At 48.2% G+C, this 22496-nt stretch overlaps 1 protein-coding gene across 1 annotated transcript; it reads left to right on the top strand.

The window, feature by feature from the left end:
- Window positions 1-173: 173 nt before the first annotated feature.
- Eif4h (eukaryotic translation initiation factor 4H) lies at window positions 174-20528 on the top strand. Its single transcript, XM_059248925.1, has 7 exons — window positions 174-439; window positions 12385-12572; window positions 14703-14767; window positions 14855-14951; window positions 15751-15810; window positions 18278-18415; window positions 18743-20528. Exons 1-7 carry the CDS (start codon window positions 381-383, stop codon window positions 18880-18882), a joined length of 747 nt encoding a protein of 248 aa, XP_059104908.1. The 5' UTR covers window positions 174-380; the 3' UTR covers window positions 18883-20528.
- Window positions 20529-22496: the final 1968 nt, after the last annotated feature.

Genomic DNA, 22496 nt, shown 5'->3' with positions numbered 1-22496 from the left:
AGACAGCAGCGTGCAGGGTGGCAGACAGCGCCGGGAGGGAGGTGACCACAGGGCAGGGCGGGGCAGGGACTGTAAGAGGCAACCACGCGTGAGACCCATCCGGATAGCACACAATGGGCCTCGGCGGGCAGAGCATGCGCGCGGCGCTCCGGGGTGGGGGGCCGGCCGCCGCACCACGTGGGCCGCAGAGCGCGCCGGGGCCAGCAGCCGGCCCCGTCGGCCCAAGGCCGGGCGCGGCGGCGCGCGCATGCGTGCGTGCGATTTGCGATCAGGCAGCGCGGCGGACAGCCCCGGGAGCGGGGCGGGAGGGGGGAGGAGGAGTTATATTGCGGGGTCCTTCCTCGCTGGCCCGCTGGTTCCTCAAGGAGCGGAGACGGCAAATGGCGGACTTCGATACCTACGACGATCGGGCCTACAGCAGCTTCGGCGGCGGTAGAGGGTGAGGCGGGCGGGGCGCGGGCTGGCGGGCTGGTGGGTCGGCGGGGCGGAGGGCGAGGAAGGCGCGGAGGGGACGGCCCGGCCGCGCTCACTCGAGACGGGCGGCATGAAGCGGCCCGACCAGGCCCGAGGAGAGGCCTGGAAATGGCGCGCTCCGGGAGCGACCGGCGACGGTTAGGCTGCGGGGCTCTTGCTCGCGGCGCGCATCCCTCCTTCGGCTCCGCGCCGGTTCCAGCGCGGCCCATTGCGGGGCCTCGGTCCCGGAGTTAAAGACCTCCAGCGACGCCGGAGGGTTTCCCGGGGAAACCAGCGCCCGCGTCCGGCTTCATCCCCATCGCGGCGGCGGTGGCGGCGGTGGCGGCGGCGGCGGGCTGGGCTGCAGCACGGAAGCGGGCGGAGGCCTGCCCCTCTCCAGGGTCCCCCGCTGCCCTGCTGCTGCTCGGCGGGGGCCCCCTCCGGGGTCGCCTGTCGGTGAGGCCCCGCGGACCGGATGAGGTCGCGGGCCGCGAGAGAGGGGCGATTCCCTTCCGCGTCGCGTCTGGATCCTGGGACGGTCGGATCCAGCGGAGGGAGGCAGGGAGGGCGGACATCAACCACAACAAATAACGCCGTAGTGAGGAGTGGTGTGCGTGTCTGTTTCTCTCTCTGCCTCCCTCGCGTTTGGGATGCCTTATTGACAGGTGCTACGTGTCTGCTGGCGGAAATTGTTCGTTTCTTCCCTAGTTTCTCCCCGCCCTGGAGAATCGCTTTCGCCTTGTTCTGATTCTAGTCAAAATGCAGACGACGTATGGCTAAAAAAAAAAAAAATCAATCCCCCCCCAAAACTCGTTAACTGATGAATAGAAAGCTCTCGGTGCTTAATTCCAAAAATCAGCATCTGGTACTTTGTTCGCTTTTAAACACACATTACCAGTTGGGGTTGTTGCTCAGTAGTAGAGCGATTGTCTAGTATGCCCGAAGTCTTAGCCTCCCAAACAATAGAAATACACAAACCTAAGCCACTTGCTTTGAAAAAAAAAAAAAAAAAAAGGCAAAATAACATTGCCGCTTACAGGAATTTTATAGGACAGTCTGTTTAAGCATCTTGCTTTTTTTGCCAAGGACACACTTTGGCCTTTATCCTTTTTACAGAAAAGGTGACTTTCCCGAGAGAATATCACAGTAGTTCTACAGAGGTGTTAGGTTTCCCAAGTGGCTGCCCCCCAAAGTATCTTTTGTTAGGTGAAGAATGATCACCTTTAAATACCCGGCTTTGGAAATGAGTCACAGGCTTGTTTGGAGGCAGGAGTGTACTGGATAGCATTCATGCTACCATAAGGAGGAAGTTGGGGGTAAGGTGGAGCCACATGTATTTCAGAGAGTATTTTATTTGCTAATAAAAATACAAATAGGTGTTGGATGAAATGTTAATATGAGTGCCCTGGGGGTAGCTTTCTAGGTACCACATCTGTACTAAAATCCTGTTGAAACTTTTTTTTTTTTAAGACAGGGTTTCTGTGTATGTAGACATGAGCCACCACATTCAGCAGTCCTGTTTGTTTGAGGTTTGGGTTGTGTTTTGTTTTGTTTTATTTTGTTTTTTAACTAGTTTGGGGTGGGGGAGTAGTGCTCAGGGGCTCTTCTTACCCAAATCCTAGCACTGTAGAGGTTGAGGCAGGGGAAGCCCAAGTTTGAGGCCACCTGGACTCCATAGTGAGATCGAGTCTCAGGGGAAAGAAAACTGCCTTCAAGCAGATTTGCCGACTTTGTAGTGACGGTGATTGGACTCAGCACATTAGATTTTGACAGTTGAGACTTCTGAACAATTTTAAAAAATTATAAAGTAAACAAATTCAAATTCTCTTACGATGCAGCTCATTTGGAGTACTCACAGGCAGATGGAAACAATGGCCGTTTGCTGGGATGTTCTCTCAAGGCTGTTTTAAAAGTCCCTTTACTTAGAAACCCCGTGACCTGGAATTTTCAAGCTGGCTTCATTTGATTTCTTTCTCTATTTGAGACAGGGTCTCAATGTGTAGCTCTGGCTGCCCTCAGAACGCAGGCCTGCCTGCCTCTGCCTTCAAGCACCGGGATTAAAGGCCTGCACCACCATACACGCAGTGTAGCTGGCGGCTGACTCGTGTGAAAGTACATTGTTCCATTTCTTTTGATTTACTTATTTATCAATCTCGTTTTGTGTATGAGTGTTTTGTGTCCATATGTCTGCTTGCCTTGTGTTGATGGAATATTGAAAGAGTCATCCCTGAGGATGAGTTATGGGCTACCATGTGGGTGCTGAGAATCAAACCCTAGTGCTTTGGACAACAGCACTAAGTGCTGTGCCATCTGTGTGTGGCAGAGGGTGAGATAGGGTCTCTACATGTGATCCTGGATGTCTTGGAACTCACAGGGATCCTCTTACCTCTGCCTCCTGAGTACCACCTATGTACCGATCATGCCTACCCCCCTTTTTGTTCATTCATTTTTGTTGTTTTTTTGAGGTGGGGTCTCGTGTAGCCTAGGTTGACAGCAAACTCACTATGTAGGATGACTGAACTTCCGGTTTTCCTGCCTCTACCATCTAAGTGCTTTGATTTCAGGTATGTTTGGCTACACCCAGAAGCTCGGTTTCTTGAAAACAGTTGGCAGGTCTTTTTGTTTTTTTTGTTGTTGTTGCTGTTACTGTGTTTTGTTTTGTGGGGTTTTATTTTTGAGGCAGGGTCTCTGTATGAAGCTCTGGCTGTCCTGTATACTGGGCTGGCTTCAAACTCACAGATCCACTTGCCTCTGCCTCCTCTTAAAAAAAATCTCTTGAAATGGGGCCTGGTTGCACTAGTTACATCAGTTACTCAGGAGCCTGAGGCAGGAGGATTCCAAGTGAAAAAACACTGTTGGTGAGTGTGTCTATGTGTCTTACAGAAGACCATGTCTGTTCTCAGCTGTTGGCTGCCTTATTTGGGGTAGGTTTTTGTTTTGTGATTTTGTCCCCTCCTCTTACTACTCAGCTGAATACTGAACCCTGGGCCTGGAACTTGCTAGGCAAGTAAGTGTTCTATCCCTGAGCTAAATCCCCAACCCAGTTCTCAGCTATCTGAGTCTGAAATTTAGTGTTAGGGTAGAAGAGTTGACCAGATACCATTAGTGATTGATCTTTTAATTGCTATTTTAGTAATGTTTATATCAGCAGTTATCTCTGTGCTGTACAATTCTTAAACCTTATAGACACTTCAGCATATACTAGAAAGCCTATCTTGTACTTCGTTTGCTTGTGTGAGGTATTTTTCCCCAGTCCAGAACATGACCACACTGGCCTAAGTCTGGTTTTCAGAGGTCTACATTCTCCAAAGCTTTTTTTAAAGCTTTGAACCAGGGTCTCATTATGTGGCCCAGTTGGCCTTGAACTATTAGCAAATCTTCCCTCAGTCTATCCTACCAAGTTCTGGGTTCTAGTCATGCACCTCTTTGGAAAGATGCAGGCATGTTTTGTAGATGTGTTGTATGGCCATGCATTTGTCAAGAAGTGAGGGCTAAAAGCATGTACAGATCCATCCATACACAGCATGGAATGAGGGCCAGGGACTGCATTGTTCTCCAACTCAAGATCCTCAAGAGTTGATTATGCTAAGTCTTGAATGGACTTTGTTTTGCAGTTTGTTTGTTTAGTTGGGAGTTTGGTTTGGTGTTTTTGAGACAGCCTTGGCTGTCCTGGAATTCTCCTGAATGCTAAGATTTAAGGTGGGCACCATTACACCCAGTTGTTTGGTTTTGTTCTTTTGAGGCAAGGTCTCACTATGTATCCCTGGCTAACCTGGAGCTCATGTAGAGCTAGCCAGAAACTTGCCCGTTGCTCTTCAGTGCCACCATGCCCCTGGGGGTGGCGGTTACATGCCATCAAGGCCAGCTCCTAAGTTGTCTTTCTGAAGTTCCAGGTATTTGTTTGTTTGATGTTTTTTCTTTTTATGTGTATGGGTGTTTTGGCAGGGTGTATGTCATGCATCGTGTGTGTACCTGCAGAAGCCAGAAGAGGGTGTCAGATCCAGACAGATGTGGGTGCTTGGAACCAAACCCAGGTCCTCTAGAAGAGCAGCAAGTACTCATAACCCTCTGAGCCAGCTCCAGCCCAGTGGTTCCAGTTGTTTTGTTGGTAATTGACCACAACAGAGGTCTTTTAATTTAATCTGTAATGGCAACAAAAGCTTCTGAGTGCTTTATTAAAAGCCATCAAGCATGAGAATTAGGTGAGGAACTCGGGCAACGGTGGGAATGAGGTTGTTGGAGAGAGCCTGCTAGAAAGTGTGAAACTGCGACTGAAGTGTCCTAAAGCTTGATGTGGTGACATGAGCTGCCCCAGCTGCTTTGGATTCTGAGGCAGAAGGATGACTTGGGACTGGACTGCACAGTTAGATTCTGGCTCCAAAACAGACAAAGCCAGGCATGGTGGCACTCCATGGCTGAGGCAGGATGATTTCAAGGTCAGCCTAGGCTGCTACTATATAGGCCTTTTCCAAAAAAACAACAAAAGATTGCTGTCAGATTCCAGTTAAGGTGCTTATAATTCTGACCTTACGCCTTGTAGGGCTTCTGCTCTGTCTCTTAACATCCCCTCTGGCTTTTTGGAATAGAATTTCACTGTGTGGCCCAGGCTGGCTTGCACTTGAATCAATTTTTGAGCCTCAGCTTCCGTGCTTACAACAGCCAGTGCTTTTTGTAGTAAAACTCACATAACCGTAGCTGTACAGTGTCCCTTGTGTGTTTAAAACTGAGAGGTTGAAGCAGGACGTGGTGGTGCACACACACCTTTTAGTCCACCACAAGGGAGGCAGAGGCAGGTGGATCTCCTGAGTTCAAGGACATCCTGGTCTACAAAGCAAGTGCCAGGACTACACAGAGAAACCTTGTCTTGAAAAAAAAGACTGAGTGGTGTGTGAAAATTGCTTTTTCCACTGATGCTGTAATAGCTTTAATTTTAACCTCACTGGGTAGTATGTTATATACCAGAGTGTAGAAACTTTATTTGGCCCCAAGGCTGTCCCACTGCCCGGAAGCACAGAAGATAGTAAATGTTTATTGAATGATTAGTGCTCAATCACAACTGTTTTCTTTATTCATCTGTTTAATTATCACCACCCCAGTATGTCTTCGCTGGTAGCCTCTAACTAAACCTTTGACTGGAAGCCGTATTGAGGGGAGAGGGACAGCTGAGCTAAATGAAGGAAGCAGGGGAGGCCTCATGGGAACATGAAAAAAAGCCAAGCTGTCTCATGCAGAGTCTAGAAGTACGTGTGTGAATATATACATGACATGTAAGTAGAAGGGGACCAATGAAAGGACAAACATGGGGCATATGTGTGAGAATATGTAGGGGTTACATAACAAGACCTTCCCTCAAAAAAAAAAAAAAAGCAGGGGGGAAAAAGTCTTAATAATGTCTTGGGTCCGGCCCCCCCCAACACACACTATTTCCTTGTACTAGTGCTTAAACTTGGAACCTGCCCGTTTTTCTGTTATATTTTTGGGTTTCTTTTTAAGACAAGGTCACATGGTCTAGAACTTATTGTGTAGTCCAAGCTGGCCTCAAACTCAAGACAATCCTCCTGCCTTCACCCCCTGAGTGCTGGGATTACAATCATAAGCCACTATATATGGCTCTCTTGTTTTTTAAATGTCTTTCTGGTCTTGGCTCGGTGTGGTGGTATAGGCCTTTAATCCTAGCACTTGGGAGGTAGAGGCAGGTAGATCTCTAAGTTCAAGGCCAGCCTGGTCTACAGGACAGCAAGCTACACAGAGAAACCCTGTCCAAAAAAAACCAAAAAACAAAAACAAGAAAGCAAAGGAAATTTCTTAGCTGTGTTTCTAAAAAACAGGTTTTAAAAATGTTTTAAAGGTATAATGCATTTTCTTTTTAAAAATATTTTTAGACGGGGCCGGAGAGATAGCTAGCTCAGCTCTTAATGAGCACTGTTCTTTCAGAGGACCTGGGTTCGATTCCCAGCACCCACATGCCAGCCTAGAACTATCTATAATTCCAACATCTGACACCCTCACACAAACATGCATGTAGGCAAAACACCAATACACTTAAAATTTTTAAAAGTATTTTTAGATTTATTTTTATTATTTTGTAGAGAAGAGGTTTCATTCTGTAGCCCTGGCTATCTTGAAAATAGGTAGACCAGACAAGAATGGCCTCTTAGAATGAAAAGCAGCTTGCTGTTCCTACTAGATTGATTTTTATGTATTAGGAATGTTTTGTCTGCATGTTATATGTGCCTGTTGTCAGAGGTCAGAAGGAGGCGTCCAATTCCCTAGAACTGCAGTTGGGATAGATGTAGGTATTGGAAATTGAGCCTGGGTTCAATTTCAACAAATGCTCTTAACTATCCACTTCATCTTCAGCCTTGAATTTTCTTTATAATTAGTGTAATTATTAGTGACATAACAAAATACCTGAAAAGGAATTTATGCGTGGGAGCTGGGGATACAGCTCCTTTAGGAGTGTGTACCTAGCATGCAGAAGCTCTAGATTCCACCCCCAGCACCAGGTAGATCAGCTGGTGGTATAGCTATGTCTATAACCCCAGCATTTAGAGAGAGCCAGAAGTATCCAAAGTTCAAGGTCATGTGCTGCATAGCTAATAACTTGAAGCCAGCCTAGGATACAGGAAACTATCTCAGACAGCAAACAAGAGAACACACAAGCACGAATGCTTTCATCTCTGCTGTCTTTACTCAAGGAATTGCTGCTTTGGTTGACACCTTAGCAAGGACATCCAGGAGGAGTGTTCCCGGGCCTTTCAAGAAGCTGTGAGTCCTATTTGCTATTGCACTAACACCTTACAGTGCCAGCTTTTGCTCTAGCATTCAGAACACTCCTATTCTGTCGGTTGAATGCATTCTTCCCAGGATGTGATTGTGGAGCATGTATTTGGCTGTTAAGTTTTTACTTTTTCAAGACAGGGTCTCTCTATGTAGCCCTGGCTGCCCCGAAACTCACTATGTAGACCAGATAGGCCTCAGACTCACAGGGATCTCCTGCCTCTGCTTCCCTGGTTAAAAACTTGGGCCACCACACCAGGTGCATTTGGAATTTGGAAACTCAGCAATATTCTGTAGATGGAGATGTTGGCATATTTCCTTATAAATATCCCAAAATGCATATAGTATCATAAATCACAGTCATTAGTAATAGGATTTCCAACCCTTCAAAGAGGGATGTGGTCAAGCTCTTGTTGATAGACATGGGTCTTCTTTCTCCTCACTCAATTTTAAAATGCTTTGTCTCAGACTGGCATGAACTTGACCTTGAACTTCTGATCTTCCGGCCCCAACCTCCAAGTGCTCTGATTGCGGGAGTGTGCCACAGGCCTGCCCCCCCCCCCTTTTTTTTAAACCGCATAGTTGCATGGTGAAATGGGCATTATCCAGTTTGGCACTGTCAAGGTTTGTGCAAAACCCAACAGCAAGATGAGTATAGACTATAAGCTGATAAATATGGAACGTTGTGGGTCATCAGAACCTATACAGTAAGAGTAACTGAAGGCTTGTCTTTGAGGAAAGACAGCATCTGTGCAGGTTGTGGCAGGGTCTTCCCGTGTACTCCAGGCTGACCTCAAACTCAGATCTACCTGCTTCTGCCTCCCAAATGCTAGGGCTAAAGGTGTGCACCAACACACCCAGTCTTTTTTGTCCCCCTGCCTCAGCCTCCCCAGTACTAGGATTAAAGATGTGTGCTACCACTGCCTGGCTTAATGCGCCCAGTGTTGTGGGGGGCAGGGTGTATGAAACACCAAGATGAAAGAATGACAATTTGGACAGAGGAGACTGTTGAGATAGACCAGTATGGACCAGGCTATCCTCAACTCAGAGCTCTTGAATTTATCTCGGCCTGTTTCTGCCTTGTGGGTGCTGAAATTAAATGGATGTGCTACCACGCCTGGCATATTTTACTTCTGAGACTGGGTCTCCATATTTACCCAGCCTGGCATAGAATTTGGTACATAACCAAGAATGACCTTGAACCCCGATGTTCTGGCCTGCTCTTGTGTGCTTTTGACACTAGGATTGGAGACATGTACCACCATGCTTGGCTTATGCATCGGTGTGGATAGATAGAGCCTTGGGATTCATCCACACTAGACAGATACTCTATTGTTTTGTTTTGTTGAGATAGTCTTGTTAAGTTGCCAGGCTGCCCTCAAATTTGAGACTCCCGCCTCCTATGTGTGTAGCTAGGATGTGTGCCACTAGGCCAATTGGACCACTTTGATTTTCTGCCTCATTTACTTCATTGGATCCAGCCTCCAATGATCTCTACTCCTTTATAGGTGTCTCTGAATTTGCATTGTGCTCAGGGCAGCACCATGGCCTCAGGCTTGCTAGGCAGGCCTTTCACTGAGTGCTGGACCTGATTTTTCTTCTGTAGTCACCTCTGTGTCTTTGCCAGCCATCTTAGTTCGCTTCCTCAGTTGGCTGTCTGCAAGTGAGCTCAGGTTCCTGGTGCTGTGAGGACCTCTGACTCCTAGCAGCCTGCCCCAGGGTTCATCACTGAGCACACTGGTGTCCTTTTCCAGAGGCCTGCCCTCTAGGCAGAACTGGGCCTTGACCTTTAGACATCCCACTGTTTGGTTGGCTGGAGTGAAGAAAAATGACAGCCTAAAGGATTTGGGTTACACTTGGCAGCTAAAAGTTAGATTTCCTCAATTATTATTGCGACTTTGAAACATACCCATTGTGTCATAGATCACTAGTCTGTTCCAAGTGGTCATTGAAAAGCTGTGGCTTGGAGGTGACATGTGATAGGGCCTGGGAGCTTGTGGGTGTCAGACGTGGCTTGAGTTTCAGGGTGCAGAGCTAGGATCTGCACTAGGATCTGGGCTACCTGATTCCTAGTTTCCGTTCCTCTCTACCATCTCCCAAGTACCAGGCTCAGATCATAACCTTGGGCGTAGCAGCCTAACCTGGAGTGCTCTATGATTGTTATTAAATTTTATATGGTACTAGGTATTTATGAAGTGGTTTATAGTCAATTAAATTCATTTATGAAACTAAGGTTTCAAGCATTTATAAAGTAACAGGCAAAACAGAAACATGCTGTGTATCTTCATCCCAGCACTGGGGAGGTTGGCAGGCCTGGACTTCATAGGAGAAAACACAAAAACAACTGAGGTACAGAGAAGTGATTGGTAGAGGTCCTATTCCAGGCTACCAACATCAAAAATAAATTGGCTTCCTAGACAGATTCTGAACATGTAGCCCAGGCTCAGTACTAAGGAAGTATTTTTTCATGGAGTGGTTTACACATGCTACCGCCTGAGTAAGGTGCTGGCTTGCTTTATCTGGACTTTGGACTCCTCTCTCTAACCAGTTGTTTGGTGCCTGATGTTTTGGAAACTGATGTTTCACTCTTCCTGGTGCTACTTGGCTGAAAGCTCAGCTTTCTGCCTTCCCCAGAGTGAGAGCTGCCCCTACCTATGGCTTTGAAGTCAATCCCACTGTCTTTTTGCTTTTTCAAAACAGTTTCTCTGTGTAGCCCTGGCCATCCTGGAACTCTGTAGACCATGCTGGCTTTGAACTCAGATCCACCTTGGATTAAAGGTGTGGGCCACAATGCCCAGCAGAGAGCACCACCCTAACCACCTTATTCCTCGGCCTGGCCTTGCTTCCACACAGGTGTTTTACTAAACCTTATCGTAATACCTGTGCATTCATGAGCTCACTTCCAGAAATAAACAGTGCTTGAAGTAGTGTGCTTGCACTGTCCTGCCCTGGTCGGGGTGAGTCACATCCCTGTGTCTAGCATATCCTTGCCGCATGTGCCACCCACACAGCGTCACAGCTAGGTGAAGCTCCTGGCAGGTCATTAGAAGGTCAGTCAGAGTACCAAGGGTGAGTAGAGTGCAGTGTGGTGTCCTGACGGTGGCTGCAGCGGTGCTCCACTTACTTCACTGTGTTACTGCTCGTCTACTGTGCCTTGCTTAAAGGGCTAGTAAGCGCGCAGTTTTCAGATACTCGTGATACCTGCGTGCCCTCGGGCCAGTCCTAACGGAGCTTACTGAGGAGATTCAGAAGGTGCTTTGGGAGGAGGGAGCGTGAGAGTAGTGTCAAAGGCAGTGGGGCTCCTCTCACATACATACAGCCTGTTCTGCTGCTGGGAGTTAGGTCAGGCTGAAGGACTTCCTTGGGGAGTGACAGTTTGGGTGTGTGTTCTGTGTTTGTTTGAGATGGGATCTTGAGATAGACCACACTGAGTATGAATGTGACATGATCCTCTTTTATGTCTCAGGGACTAGGATTACAGGCATGCACCCACAGCTTTGTTAGGGCATTCTCTCTTCTCTCTCCCTCGCCCCCTCCCCCAACTCCTTTGTTCCCAATTGGCTTTTGGTTTTTCAAGGCAGGGTTTCTCTCTGTAGCTCTGTCTGGCCTGGAACTCAGATCCTCCTGCTTCTGTCTCCCTAGTACTGGGATTAAAGGCTTGGGCCACCATGCCTGGCATTTGTTAGGGCATTCTATGACCACTAGTCAGCAGCAGAGAGAAATGATTGTGGCACCAGTATGTTAATAATAACCTCAGCATCTGGAGAGATGCCTAGGAGCTTTAGAATACTTGGAGATAATCTGGGTTTGATTCCCAGCACCCACATAATGGCTCACAACCTTCTGTAACTCCGGGGAATCCAACACCTTTCTGACTTCTGTGGGCACCATGCATGTAGTACATATACATGCATGCAAAGCATTCCTACACATAAATATATCTAAAATGAAAGCAAGCTGAGTGGTGGTGGCACTTGTCTTTAATCCCAACACTCAAGAGGTAGGGGCAAGTGGATCTCTTAAGTTCAAGGCCAACCTGATCTTCAGGGCAAGTTCCAAGACATCAGAGCAGTTACACAGAGAAGCCCTGTCTTGAAAAAACAAAATAAAAAAATGAAAAAAACAGGTGGACGTGGTAGCATACGGCTTTAGTCCCACCCTGGGGAGGCAGAGGCAGGAGGATATCTTGAGTTTGAGGCCATCCTAGCCTACATAGTGAGTTCCAGGACAGCCAGGGCTATGTAGAGAGATCCTGTCTCAATAAGTAAGAACCAGAATAAAAAACTTCAGTCGTCCCTCCTAGAAAAAAATTCCCCACATCTCTTGTGGCTGGTCTGTTGTGGTTTTTGTTTTGTGGCTGGCCTGCTGACCTCCACCTCACTGTGTAGCTGAGAGTGGCTTGCTCCTGCCTCAGCCTCCTAGTTACTGGCATGTACCACCATGCTCTGCTCTCTTTGGTTTCTTGGTTTGCATATTTAGTCCAGGGGTCAGTGTTGGGTGTCTTCTTTAGTCACTTTCCAGCTTAGTTTTGAGACTGGTTCTTACTAAACCTGGAATTGTCTATTCAGCTAGCCAGTAAGCGTCGTTTAGCCCATCTTCCCCCAGCCCCAAAGCCAGAGTCTTACGTAGCTTCAGCTAGTCCTGAACTTGTGATCCTCCTTCCTTCATGCTCTTCCTTCATGCTCTTTCCATTTTTTTTTTTTTTTTCAAGACAGGCTTTCTCTGTAGCTTTGGAGCCTGTCTTGGAACTTGTTCTGTAGACCAGGCTGGCCTCAAACTCAGAGATCCGCCTATCTCTGCCTTCCAAGTGCTGGGATTATAGGCGTGTGCCACCACCGCCCAGCTGAATTTTCCATATTTCTTGTGTGGTTACGTATGGAGGGTATTGACTTAGGTTTTACTACATAAATATTGTAGACACAGATTCCAGCCCAGCAAGGGAGTCAGTTGTCATAGATGTGGTATGTTTGGAGCTTCTTGTACAGTTTTTGCTTAGATTCTGTGTTTCTATGGCTATTTCTGACCCAAAAATCAGGCACTTTTTTGATAAAGTGAGGGGGGTGCTGGGGAGACAGTGAGACTGTGGAAACAGATCGGTGAGTTACTGTTCTGGGTCAGGAGCTTTAAACTCTTATGCATCTCTCCTCCTAGGTCCCGCGGCAGTGCTGGTGGCCATGGGTCCCGAAGCCAGAAGGAGCTGCCCACAGAGCCCCCCTACACAGCTTACGTAGGAAATCTCCCTTTTAACACAGTTCAGGGTGACATAGATGCTATCTTTAAGGATCTCAGCATACGGAGTGTGCGGCTAGTCAGAGACAAAGACACCGACAAATTTAAAGGTAAGTTTGAGGTATTGTATTTATTGTGGGTGGATGTGGAGGGTTAAGAGGTGGGATATATGAATAATGAGTCAAGTGAGCCAGAATGCTCTGCTCTAGTGTGTGTTTCCTGGGTTAGCCTGGTCCACAGAGCAGAAATGAACGTAGCCCTCCCTTTACCTCAGTTCTGCAATCCCCTTGGGGGAACAGTGTTATGATTATAGTTGGTAGTGGGATATGGTATATGCCTGGGTTTGTCTGCCCAGCTTTCATCCAGTTCTGTCTCTGCAGGCACAGGAGCTATCTCAGAGGAAAAGGAGGTGATAAAACTAAAGATAACTTTAAAACAAAACAAGAAACTTTTTACTTGTGTGTTTGTACATCCCTGAAAACATTTTTAATTAGATTTATTTTTATGTTGCATACATGCTTGTATGTGTATGCACCATGTGTGAGCCCATTAGATTGCCTGGATCTGGGGTTACGGATAGTTGTGCACCACCATGTGGGTGCTGAGAATTGAGCCCTGATCCTCTGCAAGAACCAACAACTGCTCTTACCAAGTGAGCCATTTCTCCAGCCCTGAAAATAACTTTCAGTTTCTCTCTCAGTGTCTTGTTTTTCTTGATAGCTTCCTGGTGATTGTTATAAGAACCGAAAGTAACCTCAGTGGTGCCAGACTCCCTGGGAAACTTAGAGCATATTTGGGAGGGCTAGTTTGTTTCACATAAAGCTAGTGTCTGCACAATGGTGGCTGAATGGGCCAAAGATGGGAAAGATGGGTAAGCATGTCCTGCCTCCCAGGCCTAAGTGTGTGATGTCCTGGGTTCATTCAGCTTATCCTGTGCATCCAAGAGAAGTACAGGGTGGAAGCCAAGCCAGAAGAAAAAAGCATGTGAGTGTGGCTTTACCTCTATAGGCTTTGCTTCAGACCCTGCAGCTAGTTATAGTGTATAACATATAGTAAATGCAGGTGTTAGGGAATCTCTGGGTGCGTACTAATAAGCACTAGCCAACCAAATTTACATAAGGTGTATGGATCAATGAAGCTTCAGGCTGAATCAGTATTGGGTGTCTTGGGGTCTGTCTCTTGGAACATTGTGTTGAGTTAGAACTCTGGAGGTTGAGGTATGTGACTGTGCTGTCATTGCCTCCTTGAACTTGGAGATCACTGTCCCCTTAGCCTTCTGCAGGTTGGTGTTCTCTAACATAGTGAACAACAACAGCTAGCTCTGATCTGCCAAGCACCGTTTACTGTTTCCAAGTGGGGTCTATTTTTATACAGAGTGACCTGTGAGGAGGGCTATGGGATACAGCCTGAGCACATGGGTATGAGCAGTACTTAACCCAGGTTTAGGCATCACAGGAGAGGGCAATGTCAGAATCGTTGTCTGGGATGTGGTTGTTACATCAGACTTCCAGCCCATTAACATCAGAAAGTTTGATCCTGTCGAGCCTATAAAAAGTAGGAATTTAGCAGGCACCATGAGCCTCTTCCTTCAAAACATTGTAGGTATTAGTTTGAATCTGAAGTCTGCCTCCCAATTGGATCACATTAAACACGGTCCCCCAGAAGCCGGACAGCTCTGCAGTGGTCCAAGAAAGGTTTTAACAACTGTAGTTAAAGCATATAAGCAGAAGGCTGGGGGCGTGCGTCTATGGCAAAGCACTTCCCTAACATACAGGAGGCTCTGCATTCCACCCCCAGCACTGCAAGAGGAAAAGTAAGTACATCTAAGAAGGGAGGCATTGTAGAAACCCTTGCTGTGTCAGTGCCTGGTTAGCACTTTCTACCTGATGGAAGACAACTAAGGGCTTGGGACGCGGCGTAGACGGTAGAGTGCTTGCCTAGCATGTGCTTAGCCCTGGGGTCTATGCCTATAAACCAGGCATGGTAGTTTATATAATCCCAGCACTTGGGAGGTGGAGGCAGGAGTTCTAGTTATCTTTACTTACTTATGTAGCAAGTTTGACGCCGCCGTTCTGGGCTACATGAAACCTATCTTGGCAGGCCGGTATACTAGCATGTTCTGGGATCTGCTGGCACCCGGATGGCACAACACTACGGGCTGGTGTCTAGTGATGCTAATGAGATTCCAGCAGACCTGGAGTCCAGGATGTGTGTACAAGGAGGCTTCTGTTCTCTTCCAGGGTTCTGCTATGTAGAATTTGATGAGGTGGATTCCCTGAAGGAAGCTCTGACATACGACGGTGCAGTAAGTACTCTCAACCTCCGTTGCCCAGGCAATAACCCGAGATATGTGTTCCCATTGATACATAAAGTGTTTTCCCCTTGTCCTCAGCTCTTGGGTGACCGGTCACTTCGTGTGGACATTGCAGAGGGCAGAAAACAAGATAAAGGTGGCTTTGGATTCAGGAAAGGCGGACCCGATGACAGAGGTGATTAGCTGTTTTAAAAGTGGACGCGTGTGCTGTGGCACACACTGTGAGCACTGACGCAAAGGCCTGATGGGTCCCTGAGAGCTTAGGTTTTCTAGTATTTCTGCAGTGACTTAGGGTTTCTATTGCTGTGATGAACCACCATGATCAAAAGCAACTTGCAGGGCAGGGTTTATTTGGCTCACACTTCCACATCACTGTTTATCACTGAAGGAAGTCAGTGCAGGAATCTGGAGGCAGGAGCTGATGCAGAGGTCATGGAGGGGTGCTGCTTATTGTATTGCTACCCATGGCTCCCTTAGCTGGCTTTCTTCTAGAACCCAGGACCTCCAGCCCAGGGGTGGAGCCACCCACATTAATCACTAAGAAAATGCCCTATAGGCTTGTGTACAGCCCAGTCTTATAGAGGCATTTTCTCAATTGAGGGTCCTTCCTCTTGTGACTCTAATTTGTGTCAAGTGGACATAAAATTGTCCAGCACGTGCAGCGGCCTTGCTTTGTCCTAGTTAATCTTCTCTTGCTATGGTAAATCAGTTTGATTTACCATAGCTGCTTACTGGCTTGCTCCGCTTGCTTCCTTATACAGTCCAGGCTCACCTACCCACAGGTAGCACTACCCAAAGTGGGCTGGGCCTGCCCATGTCAATCATTAATCAAAATATCTCCTCAGACACTCTCACATGTCAATCTAATAGAGACAGTTTCTCAGTTGGGGTTCCCTCTTTTTAAATGATTGGGTCATCATGACAAAAAACTGATCAGCACAGAGCTCAACTTTATCTTTTTTGTGTGTCCTCAGGAATGGGTGGCTCTCGAGAATCTAGAGGTGGATGGGATTCCCGGGATGACTTCAACTCTGGTATCAGTATTTAAACATTCCACTCTTTCCCATTCCCTTGTTTTCCTTTGTTTCTAGGGAGTGTCCAGCCTAGACAGCCTTAACTCTCTCTCCAGAGAGACTCCCCTGCACTGTTGCTGGGGCTATAGCCAGGGCAGCTCCTGTGGTTTCATATATGATACGAAAAGAACTAGCAGTGTTTCTAGAAATAACATAGCATAAAGGTTCCAGAGGTGCCCAGGAAACCTCAGTGCTATGGATCTTGATGGCCAGTATTTTTCTTGAAAAGCATGGAGCTCTGGTCTGGTCCCTTCTCTTCAGGGTAGATAGGCTCTGCCTTAGCATCCCCTCCTCAGCCGACCCAGGTTGATGAGAGGATGTCTGCATCAGTAAGTATGGGAGGCACAGGCAGGCAAATACAGAGTCCTGTAGCCAGTCAGAAATGAGCTTATTCATAAAAGTACAGTAGCGTGCAGTAAGTCTGTAATTTTATGTATAAGCTGGTCTCTGACTGAAATGTGCAGCTTGTGTCTCAGAGCCAGCCCATGCAAGGAAGGCAGGTCTTGGGGTGGAGGCCCCTGTCCTACAGTGTTAGAGCTTTAGGTCCTAGAGATAGCAGGGTGACTCAGAAATAAAATGAGCAACTTACTAGTGACCAGAGCCCTCCGGCAGCACTTTGACTCAGCCATGAGTGGAGCAGGAAAGTAGATGAAAATGTCCCACTGGAGCTGGGAGTAGGTAGTTCAGCAGCTAAGCACGTGGGAGAGGTCCTGAGTTTAAGCCCTGCAACCATATGTGCGCACATGCCTCCTCCACCAGAAATAACAGTGTGCTAACCTTGACTTTGTAAAGAGAGCTAAGGTTTCCGTGGTGTGCTTCCTAGAAGTCTGTGGAAGATTTACGTGTATGAGTGTTTGTATACTGTGTATGTGTACACCATTTGTGTGCTTGGTTCCCACAAATTAAGTGTATGACCTATCTAATCCCAGTGCCACGAGGACTGGGGTAGGGAGATTTCAAATGTGAGTCACATAGTAAGACCCTGACTCAGAAAAAACGTGGAGAATAGTTACAAGGAGTAAAATTTCTACTTTGAAAGGGGAATTCAAATAAAGGAAGCAGACATGGTTGTCTGAATACACTCTTGTGCTGTGCTCTGTGTGTGCTGTTCTGGGTTGGTTTGTTTTGATGAGAGCCCACCATATACCCTTGACCTGCCTGGAGCACTGTGTAGCCCAGGCTGGCCTCAAGTTCAGATCCATCTTCCTCCCAAGCACTGGAATTAAAGGCATGTGCCACCTGCCCTGGCTTTTAAAAAGGTATTTTTAAGTTTGTTTCTCCGTGTGTGCACCAGCTACAGTGTGTATGTATGTGCAGGTCAGAGGGTAGTTTTCAGAAGACATTGTCTCCTTCCACCATGTGGGGACCAGGTACTGAAGTCAGGTCAACAGGTTTGGCAGCAAGCACCTTTACTTCCTGAGTCCTGTCTTGGTTTATTTTTGATACAGAGTCTCTCATTGGCCAGAGCTTACCTGTTCAGCTAGGCTGCTGGCCAACGAGCCCCAGGGATCCACTGTTTGTGTCTCCCCAGTGCTGAGATTACAAGTCCATGACACCACATGAGAAACCCATGGAGGCCAGTCTTTAGCTCCAGATTCCCTGGAGCTGTAGTTGACAGGCAGTTAGTTATGAGCCACCAGATGTGGGTGCTAGGACCTGAACTTAAGTCCTGAGAACAGCAAGCTCTTTGGATGGGTGGATGGATGGATGACGGCTGACTGCCCACCACCATTTTTTTTTTCTGCTATAGAGGCTTCCTATGTGATCTTGGCTGGCCTCAAAGCTGGTAACGTTCCTGTCTCTGAGAAACACTCTCTATTGCTGAGAATTCAGCATCTCTTAAGTGAGCTGCAGTTTACGCTGTGGAGTCTCAGCACATACGAGTTGTGATGATGTGAGATACCTCAACTCTTGGTGCCTTCTGAGTGGTCCACACCACTGCAGAGACAAGTGGGGTAGAGCACCTGCCTAGAACCCCCAGTGAGGGGCTTAGGAGTGGCTCAGTGGTTCAGCACTGGCTTAGAATCTGCAGTGAGAGGTAGGGGTGTGGCTTGGAGGTGGAGTGCTTGACTAGTTCCTGCCTTTAATCTCACTAGGGAACCAGGGGCAAGAGGATCTGAGTTGGAAGCCAGCCAGGGCTACTAGTTGACACCCACCTCAAAGGGGGAGGTGCTTTCCTAGCATCAGTGAGAGGCTAGGGGGCGTGTCTTAACAGCAGAATGCTTCCCTAGCACACACAGGGTCTGGGTTCCATCCCCAAATGTGTAATTACCCAGCAAATGCACATTTTTATGCACTTAATTTTGGAAAAAATAATCTCAGATACTAGACAAACTAAACATTAAGTTGAGAATCAATTCCCAAAACATTGCTTGTCTCTTTGATGTAATAGTATAAATAATTGTTGACTCAGTGTCTTCTTCCTTAGGCTACAGGGATGACTTCTTAGGGGGTAGGGGGGGCAGTCGCCCCGGGGACCGGCGAGCAGGCCCTCCAATGGGGAGTCGCTTTCGAGATGGCCCTCCCCTGCGCGGCTCCAACATGGACTTCAGAGAACCCACAGAAGGTATGGCAGACATCCTTGGAACTTACTGCCCACCCCCTGTAAGCGTTTCATCTTACCCTGCATTGATTTTAGTCTGAATAGTAGGCTGGCCTTGATTGTCAGTCATCAAAACTGAGATGATCTCAGCACTTGGGGAGGGGTGGATAGAGGACAGAGGATCCAGATTTCAGTGTCATCCTCAGCTACATAACAAGTTTGAGGCCAGCCTGGGCTCCAAGAGGCCCTGTCACAAAGGGCTGGGTTATTGAAGCCCCTGCGGTTTGGTTATCAGCCTGGGTGTATGGCATGGTGTCCATTCTATATAACCACCTTGTTTTCTGTCCTCAGAGGAACGAGCACAGAGACCACGGCTGCAGCTCAAGCCTCGGACAGTGGCAACACCCCTCAACCAAGTAGCCAACCCCAACTCAGCCATCTTCGGGGGAGCCAGGCCCAGAGAGGAAGTGGTTCAGAAGGAGCAAGAATGAGCTTAGGTTGGGAGGGAATGGGGCATGGGGGAGCTGGAGCAAGACCACAGCCCAGCCTGGTGGCGGCCGGTCGCCCTGCAGGCCCCATTCCCGCCTGGCACTGTCCTCCTTACAGCGGAAACACAGAGCTTGTGAGTGCATGTCAGCTGTTAACAAGTGGTTTCTAGTACATTCTTGGCTTTGCTATATCTATCTAGTGCCTGTTTTGTGCTTTCTTTCTGTTTTCTTTCTCCTCCCTCTCACTCCTGCCCTCTCCCTGCTCCTTCCCGCGCGGCGGCATGGGTGTGCTGGTCACGTGTGGAGGTGGGCAGGCTGAGGCGCTGCTTCAGCCTTCTTTGCTTCTTTCTTTCTCTCTTTCTTTCCTTACATGCCCTAGCCACGCTCCGGGCGTGCTGTCCTCTGCTTTTTCTCAGAGCTTCTCTCCAACCTGCATGTCGAGTTCTGTGTTGCTGTGGCTTCTGAGAAAGAGCTGGAGCCACTCGCTAGGTGGCTGGTGGTGACTTATTGGTATCCAGCTGGGATGAGCATCAGAAATGGAGGCACCTTGCTTTCAAAACAAGGAAACATGCCTGCTGGTCCTGACAGGCCGCTGTTGGGGGCCTGTCACCTGCCCCAGCAGCCTGTTCAGGCACAGGAGCTCCTGTCAAGCAGTGAGGCCAGAAGGGTGCAGGGGATCTGGACATGCTGCACTGGTGGTGACCTGAGTGCCAGCGGCCACGTGGCTTTGCTCCTGCTCGCTCGTAAGACCAAGTGCAAGCTCATTCCCTGCTCTTCCTGGGCCACGGAGGCCCCTTGGGGGTGCAGCCCACTGCAGCTCAATCCGCTTCCTACAGCTGAGGCCTGTGGGAAGCAGGGGTGGTGCTGGAGCTGCAGTGGGCAGCTGTGCTTGCACTGAGTCTGCGCTCTTTCCCGTGTGTCTGTCTGCTCCGGGGCACTTCGAGGCTGCTCCCCACCACAGCTCAAGGCCTAGAGTCTGGCACTTTATCTGATCAGATGCACAGCTGTTGACCCTCAGTACCTGGGTGTCTAGAAACCTCTAGGCTTGCTGCCTCTTCTGTGGGACAGACCCTACTCCCACAGGTAGTGCTGAGCACTCACTTGGGAGCAAGGCGATCAGGGTTTGCTTTTCGCTTGAACAGCTGTGTGTGAACAAATAGAAAATGATTTGGCACCAAGTCCCATCTGTTCTGATTGGAGCAGTTAGGGGTCAGCCAGCCACTAGAGCCTTAGGGAAAGGGGGCTGAGAGGTGCGCGGCTTGCTTAGCTAGCAGCTTCCTGCCAGCCTACCCCTTGGCTTGTGATTGTCTTTGTCGCAAGGTCTCGGCAATTTACAGAACTCTCACTCCTTCCCTCGCCTGCCATCTTCTCTGCTTCTGAGATAAGAACCATTTGTGTAACACCAATACCTAACTTAAGACAGACATGCATCGCGTGGTTGTAATCAAAGCTGATGCTTTCAGATGATCTAATCCATCTCCAATGCGGAAAAGACAGAACAGGCACGTCCATCACACTGCTGGGCGCCCAGCTGACTGTAAGAATGGAATTCCAAACACTTAACACATTCAGTTCTATGACAGAAAGTGAGTCTATGGATATGGTATTTTGTGAATGATCTTTTAAATAAAAGAGAACCTTACGTAACATCTACTGTGTCTTTCTGGCCACTCGTGAAGTTGGGTTTTGAAAGTGCTGTGAGGGCATTACAAGTGCTTTAGGTGGCAGGGTCAGTGCTGCACCTTTCCGCCGTTCAGAGGGTCGTGGTGCAGTCTGGATCCTGTTAGGCCAGCCTTGGCACTGAGTGCGCCGTCTCAGCTGCCCTTCCTGGTGTGTTGTGGTGGCACAGGCCAGCATCTCAGTGCTTAAAGGACAAGTGTTGAATGTATAAGCATCTCCAGCATCCATGTAAAACTGCACACCCATGATCCCAGTGCTGGAGAGGCAGAGACAGGAGGATACCTGGGACTTAGTGGCCAGCCGATCTAGCCTGGGTCTGTGACAGGCCTTTGAGGGCTAGAGATCTCTCAATAGTTAAGGGCACTGGCTGCTCGTTGAGAGAACCCAGATTCAGTTCCCAGCATCCACATGGCAGCACCTCACAGGAAGTCCGGTGTCGTCCTCCAACCACCACCAGGCACGAGTACATGTGCAGGTAAACACCCTTACGGATAAATGCCTGTGTGTTGGGCATAGTGGCACACCTTTAATCCCAGCACTCTGGAGGCAGAGACTGGCAGATCCTTGAATTCAAGACTGGCTTGGCCTATACAGTGAGGCCACGGCTCAGAAATGGGGTTCAACTTACAATGCTGCTCACTAGCTTACCTCCTATGTGTCCCCACCTCTCAGGAGTCACAGCCAAGGGTAGGTTGACCCTAGCAAAATGCCCAAATGAAAAGGAAATTTCGGGGCTGGAGAGATGGCTCAGTGGTTAGGAGCACTGGCTGCTCCTCTAGAGGACCCAGGTTCAATTCCCAGCACCCACATGGCAGCTAACAACTGTCTATAACTCCAGTTCCAGGGGATCCATGGCATCAGGTATGCATGTGGTGCACATATATATGCATGCGGGCAAAATACTCATACATGTAAAATAAAAAATTTTTTAAAAAAAGAAAGGAAATTTTTCACTGTGTTTGAACCATCTACGTTGATGTTCTTGAGATGAGTTCAGACAATTGCTTATTAGTGTCTCTGCTTTAGTGGGGTTGGTTGGTGCTCTCTAGACAAGGCTGGCCTGGAATTCAGAGTTCCGCCTGCCTCTGCTTCCGGAGTGCACCACCACTGCCCAGCTGTTTTTGTGGGGGGGTTTGGTTTTATTTGGTCCTGGGAATGGACTGCAAGGCCTACATGCTACATGAAAACACTGTAGCTGAGCCACACCCCAGCCTCGGCCACGGTCTTGGAGTGACGTCACAGAACAGTGAGCATGTGCTCTTCCTTTGGGATTCATTCTGTTAAGCCATGCTGTCTCCAGAGTCTGAGTCTTGATGACTTTGAGGGCAGGATTTATAGTGTGGACTCTGGTGGTGATTTACAATACTTTGTGTCTTTTATCTACTTATTTATCTTTATATTTGTGTAGGTGGGTGTGTACCTACAGTGGCTAGAAGATGTTAGGTCTCCTGGAGCTGGTTGGTTTTTTTTGTTTTTTTAAGTGTGTATGTGTGTGTGTGTGTCTGCCTGCACCACGTGCACTCGGCTGGCAAAGGCCTAAGGAAGGAACCAGCTTCCCTGTAACTGGAGTTCAGAGTTTGAGCCGACATGTGGGCTCTTGGTATCAAACCACCCTCTGGAAGAGCAGCCAATACTAACTGCTGTCTCTCTGGCCCTAAGATTTAGTTTGAGCATGAACATTTTGCCTGTGAATGCACCATGTGCCCATAGTGCCCGGGAGTAGTCAGAAGAGGGCGTTGAATCTCTTGGAGCTGGAGTTAACAGCTGGTTGTGAGCTTTCATATGGGTACTGGGATTTGAACCCTGGATTCTCTTCATGAGCAGCAGTTTTTTTCATGAAGGTGGCCCTCAATATTGAAGACAGGACAATAAGATGGCTTAGCAGGTAAGGACACTTGCTACATGCCTGACAACCTGAGTTCAATCCCCAGAACCCA

The sequence above is a fragment of the Peromyscus eremicus genome, chromosome 23, assembly GCF_949786415.1.
Source record: "Peromyscus eremicus chromosome 23, PerEre_H2_v1, whole genome shotgun sequence".
Taxonomy (NCBI): Eukaryota; Metazoa; Chordata; class Mammalia; order Rodentia; family Cricetidae; genus Peromyscus; species Peromyscus eremicus.
Note: the sequence above shows the minus strand (reverse complement) of the source record. Positions and strands in the feature narration are given on the sequence as shown.

Coding starts and splice junctions, on each gene's coding strand:
- Eif4h (XM_059248925.1), top strand. CDS start 381: ATGGCGGACTTCGATACCTACGACGATCGGGCCTACAGCAGCTTCGGC. Junction 14,768..14,854: donor CTCTGACATACGACGGTGCA/GTAAGTACTCTC, acceptor CCTTGTCCTCAG/CTCTTGGGTGACCGGTCACT. Junction 15,811..18,277: donor CCGGGATGACTTCAACTCTG/GTATCAGTATTT, acceptor CTTCTTCCTTAG/GCTACAGGGATGACTTCTTA.